We start from the raw sequence: 15,050 nt of genomic DNA on the forward strand, positions 1-15,050 counted from the left end.
AAACAAAACTATGTGCAGAAACACCAGTACACCACAAACAAAATATTCATAGAATCTTCAAAATTTTATTCAATAACTAGCACTTTTTTATATTGATATAAAAAAAAATTAAACAGAACAAAGAACAATTCACGATTTATTTGTTCTCTTCCAAATCTGGACAGATTCTCCGGCCAGCTTAAGCGGTCAATACAATTATCATTAATATATAATAATAATAATAAAACCAACAAATATTGCAATTTGCAAATTAAATTCTACCATATATCATAAAAATTCTCTATAGCATATGTTAATAATAAAATTGATAATACAGAATTATCTCTCGAATTAATACTATATACTTATATACAAATTACACCATGCGTACGTATTGTGTCCGTGTGTACGTGAATACACTAAGATCAAAAAACTTCTGAAAAATCAGCATATCATTCTCATTCATCACATAAGCGAACAGGCGTTGGGATTCTCGTCACTGAACATCTGTGGTGGAGGATGACTAGGGTGCATGTAATACGGTACTTGAGGTGGCTGCATAGGATAACCACCACCATGATTATTATTCATCATATAATGTTGTTGTTGTTGATCATAATGATGATCACCACCACCATACCCAGGTTGATACTGATCCATAGCATAATTACTACTTTGTCCCTCATACCAATACATTGGAGACTGCATCGGGTACTGATACTCCATTTTATTAACTTCCACCTTCGCTTGATCTCCACCGTCCACTTTCTTCTCACCATCTTTTTTCTCTTTCTTTTCACCTCCACCGTCTTTCTCTTTCTTTTCTCCACCACCTTCTTTTTCTTTCTTCTCTTCTTCTTTCTTCGGTGGAACCATATCAACGTTTCTCTTCAGTTTCTCTTTCAGATACTCTATCAAATCCTTCGGTTCCATTGTTCCTTTCACTGTTACTAAATCCTTGTCTCCGTCAAATTTCACCGTTTCAACCCCTGTTAAAACAACAATAACATTATCCTTAATTAGCCACCGAATTAACAATTAATCAAATCAAAACAATAAGATATTGTTCCTAAAAAAAAATAAGTTCGTTAAATAATAATCCACATATATAATCTATATTAGATAAATAAGTTATCCAAAAAATATAATAATAAAGAGTATTCTCTTCTTTTAAATGTTATAAACAATTTTTTTTTATACTAAATTTTATAAACAATTTAGAAATTAGGGTCAACTATCTCACCTTTGAACTTCATAATGATTTTTTTAATTTTCGTAATGCAACCGTCACAGTGCAATCTGATCTTCAAAACCACCGTACTCTGAAATAAATTAATTAATACAAAGTCGGTTAGTGAAATTAAGCATATGAAGAAAATTAAGAATTAAATAAATAATTTAAAAATTAAATTACCTCTTTAGGCTTTTTTTCTTCAGGTTTTTTCTCTTCAGCTTTCTTCTCTTCAGGTTTTTTCTCGTCGGATTTCTTCTCTGCCGGTTTCTCAGCGGCGGGGCCGTCTTTTTTTGGTGGCGGTGTTAGGAGTTCAACTTTCTTCTTAGATTTCTCAACCAGTTTCTCTTGTAATTTGACGGCGTCAAATTTACCGGTAACGGTCACTTTGTTTGAAGGTAGATCTGCTTTAACGGATTCAACACCTGCATATATATTCAAAATTCGTCAATTAACATTCTCTATTTCGAATCACGAATTGAACGAATCGGTACAAATTGATGAAGATAGATTCGGTGTTTGAAATTAATTACCAGCGAAATGACGAACGGTTCGTTTAATTTTTTTAATGCATCCTTCACAATGTAAGTCGAGTTTGTAAACGACAGGAACAGGACTGTCGTCTTTCTTTGTTCCTTCGTCAGCTTTCTTAACGGTTTCATTCTTTTGCTGTTGTAATATAAATGAAAAAAAAAGATGTTAGAGACAAGAAAAACAAAAAGTAATTCCATGAATCTTGAAAAAGATTAAAGTGATTATGATTCTTATTGATTGAGTAAAGGGAATATACACGGAATGGAATTAAATTAAGACTAAACAAGTAACTAACCTCTCCCATGTGTGTGATTGGTAATAGGATATGGTAGATAATAGAATTGTGGTAGCTAAGATAAGATTTTGTTGTTGATTTATTTTGAAGAGTGGAGAGAGAGGTTAGGAGAGGAAATATATATAGTGAAGTGAAACGGTGGTTGGGCTATTTGATTGGTTGGGTCATAGTCATACATGGATGGCTTCGGCCCATATGTTATGTTATGTTATGTATGTATGTATGTATGTAGTATAATGATGTCGCGTGAATGGATGATGCTAAGCGATGCCTTGATATAATAATGATATATTGTAAAAGGCTAAATTATAAGTATATTTATTGTTTTTAGACATTTATTTTAGTTTTTTTTTTGTTTTAGATGAAGTGATAATTTACTAAAATTAAACTCACATAATTGTGAGCTAGGACATTTATTTTAGTATTTTTACAATATACATTATTCGTAAAAAAAAAAGTAGTTGAAGAAAACGAATTTTGTTCCCAATATCTAAGTAGAAACCAGAAAGTAAAAAAACATCAGGAGAAAACTTTGGAGCGATCGCCATTTTCAACTTAATTAGAGCAGTTGATAGAGGAAGTAAAGGAAACTAAAAGTAAATACCAAATGTCTAAAGGGTATTTATAATAGTTCTTAAGTCGAGTGGGATATCTCAAAGCGAAGGATCAAACAGTCAGAAACACCTTCGAAATACAACCAAAATAGGACACATGTCAACCATCAAAACCTTGAAACATTTCACCATAAACCAGGTGTCGCTAGTATTACTCCTCCAAATATACTTAAATATGAAAAGACAACACGCATTTACCCGCACCAATAAAGATCACTTACGGCAAAGGAGGACGATATTGAAGCAACATTACTTAATATATCCTGGTAAGAAGACACTCCACGTCATCCTCGTTTCAGCCCTATGTGCGTTCAAATCCTTACTATATTTCACAGCAAGGACTTGGGGTCAACTGTTTTGGACTGGACCAAGGCCCACAATGTTGGTAGCCCATTTACGTCCTAGGCCTAAGACAACTCACCCTCGTCCCTAAGATAAGGTGCATTACTCTCTTATGATACACTACTCATAGCTGACAAATGACTCTTGTCATGAGATATTTGCTCTCCATTACAATCACAGTGTGGAACCCTCAAGACGGTTATTCTCACTATCTTCTATTTATGCGTTATTGCACAAGGTACACATATTTCATCCATTTCATACACGCCCATCTTGCGCTGTCACTGACTTGAGCATTGAAAATACTAACATTTTTGCAGGTACTCTTTCCCCACCATACCTGAGCTTCAAACATCACCATTTTTGCAGGAACCATTTAGTTATGTCGTTCATAGTAGATGAGATGATTCACTAAAATAAATTACAAAGGGTAAAAGTGGAAGAAAAAATGATAACCTATAAGCTCATAAGCTACTTGAAGTATCATCTGAAAAATAAGTAAATCAATAAAATAAGTTATAAGCCAGTGATGAAAAGACTATTATTAAACAAGTCTTTTAACGTATAACCTAAGATATAAGTCATTTTTTTCCTTGTCAAAACAGATCTTAATGTTAGTTTTTGTCAAATATCTCAACCTTTAGATGAATCAATTGACTGAAAATAATGCAGCTGAAGCGGTGGCAGACACACTTGCAACTGAGGAACCAAATTCATACTTATCTACCTCTTCAATGTGATTGCACCTATATGTTTCACTTTCTGAAATATCTACAACCACACTGATAATGAACCTTTAATTTGACGTACATTTTCAAAAATTTACTGTATGATATTCAACACCGCTTGCAATCCTTATATTTTGTCTGCTGTATGTCAATGTTGAAAATTTTGAAGAGCATAGTATTTTCAAGGTTTGAAAAATCGAAGAGTATGGGCCAAGTATTAATTGTAAACATAAAAATTAAGTTGCAAGGACCACTTAGCTTTTGTTGCATTTTCTATTGAGAAAATAATAAATAAAAGGAGCACTTAACAGTTAACACAATTCTATTCCAAATTTTGTTGTCTTTGTACATACATAGCTTGAGAATTATCGTGGATTTTACATAGACAAATTTTTTGAGAGAAATAAATCACCAAGAAACAAAAAACGTCAATTATATCGTGGTGTTTATGGAAAATATAAATGGACAAGAAAAATATGAACGTCAATTATCGTGGTGTTTATCGTGACAAAGTGATACTCTTGACTTGAATACTCAAGAAAAATATAACCATGCATCATGGTAGTACATGCCAAGCCATGGGGAAACTTTTTTATTTTTCACTCCCAATTAATTGTCTCTATATAGTTTGTGTTGTGAATGTGTAATGGATTTTTTTTAGCTTAAGCTCGCACGGAACACTCAACTTCAATTAAGCTTTTGTCTTGATGTGAATTTTTTGCTTTTGCTAGTTGCGACTAATAATTGGCAATAGTGATGGATTAGATGTATGGTGTATATTTTTCTATACATCAAGGTTAGCGTATGATTAGATATTATCTTCAACCCTTACTACAAAGCGGAGCAAATGTATACTAATGATGCAAAATGTTGTTGTTAATATTAATTAAAAAACATATATTCCTTCAAAAATTAAAAAAAAAAAATATATATTAAGGTTCCGTTTTATGCACAAGATATAATATAATAATATAGTAATATTTTGGTTTACAATGTTGTCAATGGGAGGATTGAACCTAGGACATCATGCATACTATCTAAATCATTCACTACCACTAGACCAAACATAGTGACTTTATAATATAGTAATATGATACTATGATATAAAACATGATAATGATATGATATAAGCAGAATAATAATTATCTTATCATGTGTTTGATACAACCATGATAACAAACATGATAAATGAAATTCCGGCAGGCTGGTAACAGATGTTAGGTCTGATGTTCCAACATCGTACCAACACAGAACTCAATAGACAAGTTAAAATAAAATAGCAGATGTTCTACACGATGCTCCAACACTTGTCAGGAGCGATACTATACTGATGTTGAGACAGATGTTAAAGCATCTTGTACCAGTACAGACAAGATAATAATAAAGTGCAGAACGTAAATAACACAGATGAGTTGTTAACCCAGTTCGGTGCAACGTCACCTAATCTGGGGGATATCAATCCATGAAGGAAATCCACTATAATAGTTCCATGTTCAAAGCCCTCAATAAACGCCCCGTTTATGACTTATGACCTAGACACTACCCGTGCAACTTCTACCTAGGAACTCCTAGATATCAGAACCTCTGCTCAGTTCCCCACAATCAACACAACATGTGTTTACAATCGATAACAATCTGCAAGGAGTCACACTCCCATAAAACTAATACCTAGCCAACACCCTTGACTAAGTTCACAATTATGAGTTACTTACAAGCTTCCTCCATGTACAATACTCAACTCATTACCTAAAGGTTTCTGAGTGAGGATACATCTCACAATCCGAGTGGTTCACATATACCAACTCTCCTAGAGAGTAGCTACAAGATACGAAACCCTAAAGACTACATCTTTGATGAACAATGGCTTCGGTTCACAAATTAGGTTTAGCTCATTTCTATATATAGTCTGAGCTTAGCACGACTAGGTATTGAATTTGGGCTTCATATCACAGCTGGTCTTAAAGTTCCAGCAAAGAATATTCTTGAATCAAATGTTTTGTTTCCTAAAATAGTTTATTTGTTTAGAAACAAAACTAGGTCATGGCCGCCTTCTAGAACATCAGGAAAGACGCTACTTGGCGCACAAGTAAAACATGAATATATTCTTCAATCAAATCTTTCAGAGATCTCACGCGAAAATAGACCTTTCAAGAAACGCGAAACCAGAGCACATTGGGTGTCGTATCCAATGTTGCAGCATTGTATGAGCACACTGGATGTCGTATCCAATGCTTAAGCATTCAGTCCAACATCTTGCTAGTATATTTGTTTTAGCAAAATGAAGCCAACATACAAAAACACCAACAATAAATATCATTTCATGTTTTTACTAGTACCTCATAATAATATGATAAGATATATATTATATTTAAAGGATATAATTGCTCTAGTAAAACAATTTTTTTAAAAAATTATTTTGTAATACTTTGAATTTATAAATAAAAAATTTAAATAAGTAATCAAATAATTTTAAATAAAAATTATGAGCAAATAAACAAGTTAAAATTTGTATATGAATCATGATCGAATAAATAACTCAATTATATATGTGCATTTAATTTTTTTAACATTTTAAAATCACTTTTTTTAATGTAAAATTTTTATAATTTGGTGGGAGGATTTGATTAGAGTTAGAGAAGGGAGAGGTCAACTTGTTGAGAGGAGGTTAATTTGGTGGTGGATGTTGTTTTACAAGTTAATGTGGGTGAGATATAGCGTCGGAATCCGGACCCTTTTAACGGTTATACGGTTAGTGGGGTATATCATTGACTAACTCATCAGGATTTTGTAGAATCAATGGCTTGCAAGGAGGTGATTTGGAACAAATTGATTCCTATTAAAATTTCTCTTTTCGCGCGACGGTTGTTCAGTAATCGTTTGCCGACAAAAGATAATTTATTGAGGTGTGGGGTTCTAATCACTTGGTGTTTGAATGTGATTTTTTTTGTGCTATGTGGTACAAGGTGCTTCATTGGTTAGAAATTTCTTTGGTTCTCCCACTTGGAGTTGTCCCTCATGCAACTCAATTTGGCGGCTCCTTACTTATTTGGGAAAGACGTTGGTTTGATTTCTGATCTTGTTTCGAATGTGTGTTGTTGGGTCCAGAAAATCGTGTAATGACAGTTTATTCAAGAATAGGATAGTTTCTCTATAGACTCTGATCGATAAGATTAAAGTTTTGTCTTGGTGGTGGTTATAAGCCGGAAAAAAATACTGGGTGTTTGATCTTAATCATCAGTAGATTAATCATTTAACGTGTTTAAATTCTATTATGTATAAGTTGTCTTTGAACTCTTTTCGAATTTTTTGGTATTTGATACCTTTTAACATATTTTGTGCATTTTAATATAATTATTTTTTTTTTGGTACAAATATAATTATTTTAATATAATTATTTTTTACCTCTTAAAAAAACAAATGCTACAAGCTGAGGGGGATTAAAATATCATGTATTAATAATGTGAATATATTAATTTAATTAATTAACAAGATCTATAGTAATATTCCAATAGAGTTGGATAAAAGGCTAAAGATAATTGGAGAAATGCCGTGTAAATTGGTAAGGGAAGTTCATGCATTGGATGAGGAGGAATAAAATTTGTCTACATCAAGATTCTGAGAACATGAACATTAGTACTTTTTTCTGGAGAAACAACAATAGTGTCTGTCTCAATATGGACCAAATTGATCACTTCGTGGAAGGAACCCGTGTGGCCTATATTCGTTATACGTTTGTGATGATGTGATAAATGTTAATTAAATAATACAAATTTCTGAATTCTCAAACCCTTTTCTTAGTACACTTCTCTTGCAACTAAAGTGTGAAAAATATGAGTCAAATTCTTTGGCATTTTAGGTACAATTCAAACTCCTCTCATACTGTGTAGTCACAGATTTTGCCAAGATTCACATAATTTAGTCTCTATTTTTTGACTATGCATAATTTAGTCTTATGACATGACCAAAACATATAAAATGTGCATAAGTCCCACTTTAATTTTAATTTACTATAAGATTTTTATTTTTATAATTATAAAATCTTTTTTGTTTATGGAAAAAGTGAAAAACACCACCTGAAACTTAGCAACTTCGACGATGGGTTTTTCACCCAATCCGTTAAAATATGTATATAATTGTAGGATCAGTCCAAAGACAGAGCAAACAGACCCACCGCTCAGGGTTCCCAAATATTTGAAGCCTCAACATTAGGTCTATCATGTAAAAAAGGATTAAGTATTTGTGCGGAATGTATTACATAAAATGAACATTGCTCTAGTAGTGTGTGCTTATCTATTACGTTTTTAGTAATATAGATTATAGACAATATATAATTAACTCTTTTGCTTCAAAAAAAAAAATTAACTCTTTAATAGATTTAAATTAATGTATGAAGATGCTATAGCTCTACAGCACATGTTTATGATGTCTACTTGCCTTTGGAGTTGGTTTTAAAAATACGTTACATATTCTTATGAATAGTATCATGTGACAATGCTGATTGTCGCACATGTATGATTTATGCAGAGTTGGAAGGTTCGTCCTAAGCAAAAAAATTAATAATTCAAATTAATGGCATATGATAAGACTCTTAACATATTAATGATATCATATGGAATCTTTCTATGCTGATGCTCCTACATACGCCGCCATTTAATGGATGTGTTAGAGCTTAAAGAGGAAAAGGGTAAAACATACACGGAATGTGCGTCCTACACAGTGATCACTCATGAACTTTCCTACAACTTAGCTAATCATGATGCATCATTATTAGGGACCACGACCACCTCAGATTGTAAGGAAGCATATGTAGGTCTGTAATAGGGAAAATTCCTAGGTTGAGATTTCTTTATGCACATTTGTATAGATCAAATGCAATGAAACAAAGTCATAATAATTCACATGGTATTGTTTGATTTTATGCATAAAATAAAATATACTACTAGATTGTGCACAATATGCATAGAATATGAGTAGATTTTCTACATAAAAATTTTAGGTTTGAATCAACCAACCATAAAAAAAGAAATGCTAAATATAACAATTTCAGTTAGTCGGGTTATGTTTTACGAACTTGGTATGTGCATTATAGACACGTACAAAAGTCAAACACTATAACAGTATAAAATACAACTCGAATGATGTTGTAACCGAGAATAGAGAAAAAATAAATGAAAAAAACTCAAAAATGTATATACATATAAAATAAATATAATGTTAATGCTGGATTGTGTCTAAAAAATATTTTCACTATACATTTAAGTTTAGTAATTTTTTTTTTTTTTGCAATATAAGTTTAGTAAACTTATATCCTTAAAGAAAATTTTTGTTAAGACTCAAAAGTAAAAACTTAGGGTTTTATATGGTAAAGACAAAAGATACCCTCAACTTTTGTTTAAATGTAGATGTAGATAATGAAGGGATTTCTAACTAAAAAAAATACAAATCAATAAGGAGGTCTATTGAAATGAAGAATTTATCCACCAACCACAATATGAGAGATCCATTGACTTAATTTAGTTTGATTTTTGCAAGTTTAGTTCATTCCTTCATGGGATATGAACTAAATTTGTTGGGTCATGAAGAGAATTTTCATTGGGTTTGATCATTGACTTAAGAGAACCCATAATATGTAATAAGCCAGACATATTTTCCTTTCTCTCTCCTCTCCTCATTCAACCTCATTCCTCACATTTAATTGCACACTAATTATAGATTCCTCACGTTTTTTTTATTGATGCAATTACTGAATGATACAGCTATTAGTGTATATATATTAAAGTATATCCCGATTAAAGAATTTTTTTTTTTTTGACAACATTAAAGAATATATATTAAAGTACGTATATTACAATTAAATGATACAGCTATTATCATGATTACTTATTATCCTCACGTTTATCTCTTCAATTCCTCACGTTTTTTTTTATTGATGCAATTACTGAATTTACTATTAAATGGGTAAAACAGGAAAATTAAAGTTAAACCGTGAAAAATGGACAATTCCAATTAAATTTACTATTAAATTTACGTGATATGCACAATTCCTCATGTTTGCTTATGTAACTAATGGGTCTCTCAAATCCGTCAAAAATGAGCGGGTATTACTATTTAATAGTGGATTTGTCCAATTACTCATTCCCCTATTCAATTTTGTCCATATCATGTTATCGTTTACTATTATTAAGGATCGCATCAATTTACCATTTAATAGTGGATTTGTCCATATAATGTTATCGTTTACTATTATTAAGGATCGCATCAATTTTGACTAATAATATTAATGATAGTTTTTGTATATATGGTAATTAAAATAATGAGTAAACCATTCAAGTTGGTCAAACTATCATTAATCTCTCCAATTCCGTTTATGGTATTAGTATTATTAATAGTATTGTCACGCAGCCTTGATATATGGTACTTTATGGCATTAATTCTCTTCGCTGTGTGTACACGAGATAGTATCATTCTTATAAAAAAAAAATGGAATGTATCATTATCTATAATAAGAATTTTCAACATGGAATAGTTTATAAAAAAAATATGGAATGTATCATTATCTCTTCGCTTTTAGGAATGTATCATTTAGAGGAATTATGGAATTAATTTATTACACAATCATATTTTTATATTTATGTAGTGTATATGAGTGTATATGACATCACAATATTCATTCTCATAATAATGCCACCTAATTTATACGATTTTCATAATTACACTATAATGTCGATTTCATGTATTTTTGGTTGAAATTAAATTTTGAAGATTACGACTTAAAAATATAAGACACGCATAAACCATTAAACATATTATTTGAGAGCTTTACACCTATAAATAGACTGTCTACAACAAGTTTATATTCATCAAGATCAAAACAACCATATAATAGTTTTGCATCATCAACCTTATTTACAATATATCATGGCTTCATCATATGATTTTGTTGCTTCGATCAATGCTTTGAAAGAGAGCTGGAACCTGATGGTTCGTGTCGTGCATTTGTGTTACGTCAAAGATCTTGATTCTTGAAAATTATCATTTTCCATTGAAATGGAAATGATGTACAAGAATGTAAGTTTTTTTCAACCAAACTCCTTTTTTTTTTTATGTATTTGATATTTTTGCGTTTTTTTAAATCAAATGTACAAGTCCTGTTCAATAATCTATTTTAATTTTATATTTGATTTTTAAGGGTAATCGTATTCAAGTATGGGTGAAAGGAAGCTAGCATTTTATTATGGGAGAAACATGTACAATATCAGGTTAGCTTTGTAACCAATAAATTATAATTCTTAAACGCAACAATTATTCGTAAGTTTTTCCTCTATTTTATTTTTAATGTATTTACCTTTTGATGTGTGAACATTTAAGTCAAATGGTTCAACTGATTTTGTTTTGCTCTTTTTTTTTTTTTTGAAATTTAAAGGGGCCAAAAGATCCAAAAGAAGATGATACGAAGATCAAACAGTAAAGAGAAACTCCCATAACATTGACAACAACTAAAGACTTAACCTCAGTTATTGTTAGAAGAATTGTGGTGGAAGGATTGTGTTCGTGATAGAATTTAAGCTATATGTCTTATTATTTATATGTAACATAACTAAAAAAAATTTATATGTAAAATTTATATTTGATAAAAGTAATCAAAATGATATTATCACGTGGGTCACAATTTTGTTGTTTCTTCCTTATTTTATTTTTTTGGTAGAAATTTCTTCCCCATTCAGTTATTCTTTTTGACATGAATAATTTTTTTTTCTGGTACAAGTAATTTATTCCTTTATTTAGTCATATTCTTTTTTCGTGTCCCATTTATATATCTTAATAGTTTTTTTTTTTTTGACATGGTTCTTAATAGTTAATATATATAAAAAAAATTACATATTTAAATTATATTTAGATATTTGTCAACAATCAAATATAAAATAATGTTGGGAGAGGTCGATCTCTTAAATGGATCTCAGTTATCTCGAGAGAATTAGTCTCTGCAGTTGGGCATGGAGGATACCTTTGGTTTACCAAAAAGATATAAAACAATGTACAGTAAAAATATACAAACAATGAAAACAAAAATTAGGAAATAAAAGATAATATTTGTTGTAGCATACTAATAAATGCTATTTCAAAGTTCTTTAAATTTTATTCGATAATTTATCAAAAAATTTCAAAATATAGAATATGGTTTTATTTTAATATTTAGATGGGGACTTACTGAAGAATTTCTTTATATGGTTTAAATTTAAAAATGCATAAGATAAATGCTATTTCAAAGTTCTTTAAATTTTATTTGATAATTTATCAAAAAATTTCAAAATATAGAATATGGTTTTATTTTAATATTTAGATGGGGACTTACTGAAGAATTTCTTTATATGGTTTAAATTTAAAAATGCATAAGATAATCCATCTATAATCTATAATCTATAATATGAATAAAGTCAGACCTATTCATCTTTCTCTCTCCTATAAAATACTTGCTTCTCATGCATTCTATTCTCCGATGCATTTGACAATTAATTCATTTGTCTATAATAATTGCCAATAATTTCAAATTATCTCTACACAAATGGCCTTCTATAATTTTGAAATATAATTGATGCATTCTCTTTTTGTACTCATGTCTAATAATAAGTAATTAATTCTAGAAACATAGAGTATTTGGGTCACGCCTCATATGCCTTTTCTTTCCAATTTTCAAATTTATTTGTATTTCAAATTAAAATTCTAAATTTCTTTTTTGGACGAATTTCAAAGCTTTCAAACATAATGAACTTTTTAAAATTAAAAAAAAAATAAAGAACCTTATTTTATTATTTTAAAACATGCTGTATTTTTTAATTTTATAAATAGACCAAATAACAAGTCATGAAAATTGACATACACACAAAAAAAAAACTATACTTATTTATAATGCAACAAAAAAATTTGTACTACAGGCTATTTTGGCACTACCATATATATCATTATGTTGCATTAGCTTATTTGTAATACAAATATATTTTTAGCATATTTTCTATTAATTTCTATTAATACGATTATTAAACCAATTAAATAAAATACGTTTTTAGCATATTTTTAATGCAAATACATTTTTCATTTCTATATTCATAATATCAATTAATTGATTGATATTAATTAATTGATTCAATCATCAATAAAATAGAATGAATTAAAATCATATAAGGCAACAATTCAAAGAATTCTAAATCTAATAAATGTTTACTAGCTCATTTTTTCCAGCAAATAAAAAAAAATGAAATTGAAATATATTTATTTGGGTGTAAATTAGCCACACGTTTTGTTTAATAAAAATGGAAATATCAATCTCTATAATTATAGTAAATTCGAATTCAAAGAATAAAATAAAATCCTCTAAATAATTTTGTATTAATCTTTGACATAAAATAAAAAACTAATTAAAAGAAGTATTTATCTAAATGATTTTTTTATATTGTAAGGAAAAAGTTTTTAATTTTTATATTGTAAATAAAAGTTTTTTAATAATTTTATTTTTTAAAAAGCTTTTTAATAGTTTTGTTTGTCTTTTCAATTTGCTACTTTTACGTTTTGGAGATTTATGTCCAGTTGTTGCAATGTAATGTAATTTGATTTATGATGTAGACATATATAACTTTTTTTTTTAATTTCAATGTTTGTGTCGAATGCATTATTTATGATAATTTTTTATTACATATGGTGGTTTTATTATTCAAGGCATAAGATATGCTAAAATCGGAACACTCGCACTGTCCAATAAAGTCATATAATAGAAAAGTAGAAGAAGAGGATCCCATCACAGTACATCGTGTTCATGGAGTTAAACAACAACAACCCCAAGTCTCTTAAAAACTCAAAATTAGAAAAATTATGTCGCGCAATTAAATTAGTGTAGACTATTAATGTGTACGATTAAATTAATAAAAAATTATATCCGCAATTAGTGACTAATTATTTGGGTCATGTTAATTCTTAGAGTACATGTTAAAGAATCCAAATATCAAAATATTCTCTTCATTTTTGTGCATTTTTTTTTATATAATCAATTTTTCTGCATTTTATTTATGAAAATTTAAACTTGAATTAACCACATGAATTTTAGTAAAATATTTTTTTATTTAAATCATTAAATGTGTTACATTAATTTTAAGGGAACAAGTTAGCATTTTCCTATTTTTTTCATAGTTATTTTACTTTAGATATTATGAAATTAATTTAACTTTTTTGCTCGGGGGCTTTATTTTAAGACATTTATACGAGATTTTATATTTTTACTCATATATTCATACATTGATCTATTTTTTGTATTTTTTATCGGGTCTGTGTTCATTTTTTTTTTTTGTTATTTATATATGACTTTTTTTTTGTTGATTTATATGAAGATTATATATTTATATTCATATATTAAGACGGGAATCTATTTTTATTTTATAATTTACGTGAGACTTTTGTGTTTATAATTTACATGGGCATATATTTTTTCACATGTATTACAATAAATACGTTATTTTTATTCATATATTAACACAAAGACATATTTTTTTTCAATAATTTATACGATGTTCTATATTTATTTTATTTGGAGGATATTGATGTGGAAATTAAATTAACAAATATAAGATATATTCAAATAATTTTTTTAGGGTATTTTTGTTTCATATTTATTTTACTATGGGTATTATGAGATTATTTTAACTTTTTTTGTTTGTTTGGGGGCATTTTTTAAAAAAGTTTACACACGAGTCTATATTTTTACGTATATATTAAGAGACATGATTTATTTTTTTGTAATTTATAGGGGCCTACTCTTTTTTTTTTTGTGATTCACGCGGGAATATATATTAAAATTGTACGTTTAATTTTCCGTAAAATAAAAAATCAGAGGTACAATTTTAATTGAATTGTATATGATTTTAAAACTATTTTAATTGACTATATTTATATATTAATAAGGGATCTTATTTTATTTTATTTTTGACAAATACGGGATCCTACTTTTTTTATGTTATAGTTTTTCATTTTTCATCCTTTTTATTTTAGAATGGTGAAAATTTTAATATTAAAATGTTAATTTTTTAGTCTCATTTTACCCGTGCTTGGCACGGGTCCGGATACTAGTTTACATTAAATAAAAAAAGTTATTCAACCTCAACTCTTCTATTAAATATAAGACTTTAAAATCAATAAAAAAAAAAACACCAAAAAGGACGGATTTCGGGAGAACCCGGGTTCGATTCCTGGGTGGAACAATTTATTTTCCAGACTTTACTTACCTTGCGGCCGAACTCTGGACTACTAGGGCCCCTTTCCCCTAGGAACCAGAGGGTTATAAA

The 15,050-nt window shown here is 29.1% G+C and overlaps 1 protein-coding gene and 1 long non-coding RNA gene across 2 annotated transcripts; one reads left to right on the forward strand and one right to left on the reverse strand.

Moving 5' to 3' along the window:
- Positions 1-265: 265 nt before the first annotated feature.
- Positions 266-2,229, reverse strand: LOC123911535 (heavy metal-associated isoprenylated plant protein 6-like). Its single transcript, XM_045962974.1, has 5 exons — positions 2,040-2,229; positions 1,744-1,879; positions 1,394-1,635; positions 1,223-1,301; positions 266-968 (listed from the first exon to the last, which is right to left on the reverse strand). The coding sequence occupies exons 1-5, from the start codon at positions 2,046-2,048 to the stop codon at positions 445-447; spliced, it is 990 nt and encodes a 329-aa protein (XP_045818930.1). The 5' UTR covers positions 2,049-2,229; the 3' UTR covers positions 266-444.
- Positions 2,230-10,686: 8,457 nt separating this feature from the next.
- On the forward strand, positions 10,687-11,271 carry LOC123902975. Its single transcript, XR_006807792.1, has 3 exons — positions 10,687-10,791; positions 10,913-10,982; positions 11,147-11,271. It is a non-coding gene; the product is annotated as an uncharacterized LOC123902975 (long non-coding RNA).
- Positions 11,272-15,050: the final 3,779 nt, after the last annotated feature.

This window comes from Trifolium pratense, linkage group LG1 (genome assembly GCF_020283565.1).
Source record: "Trifolium pratense cultivar HEN17-A07 linkage group LG1, ARS_RC_1.1, whole genome shotgun sequence".
In the NCBI taxonomy this organism is placed as follows: domain Eukaryota; kingdom Viridiplantae; phylum Streptophyta; class Magnoliopsida; order Fabales; family Fabaceae; genus Trifolium; species Trifolium pratense.

Coding starts and splice junctions, on each gene's coding strand:
- LOC123911535 (XM_045962974.1), bottom strand. Junction 1,302..1,393: donor AAGAAAAAAAGCCTAAAGAG/GTAATTTAATTT, acceptor AATTTATTTCAG/AGTACGGTGGTTTTGAAGAT. Junction 969..1,222: donor AATCATTATGAAGTTCAAAG/GTGAGATAGTTG, acceptor TTGTTTTAACAG/GGGTTGAAACGGTGAAATTT.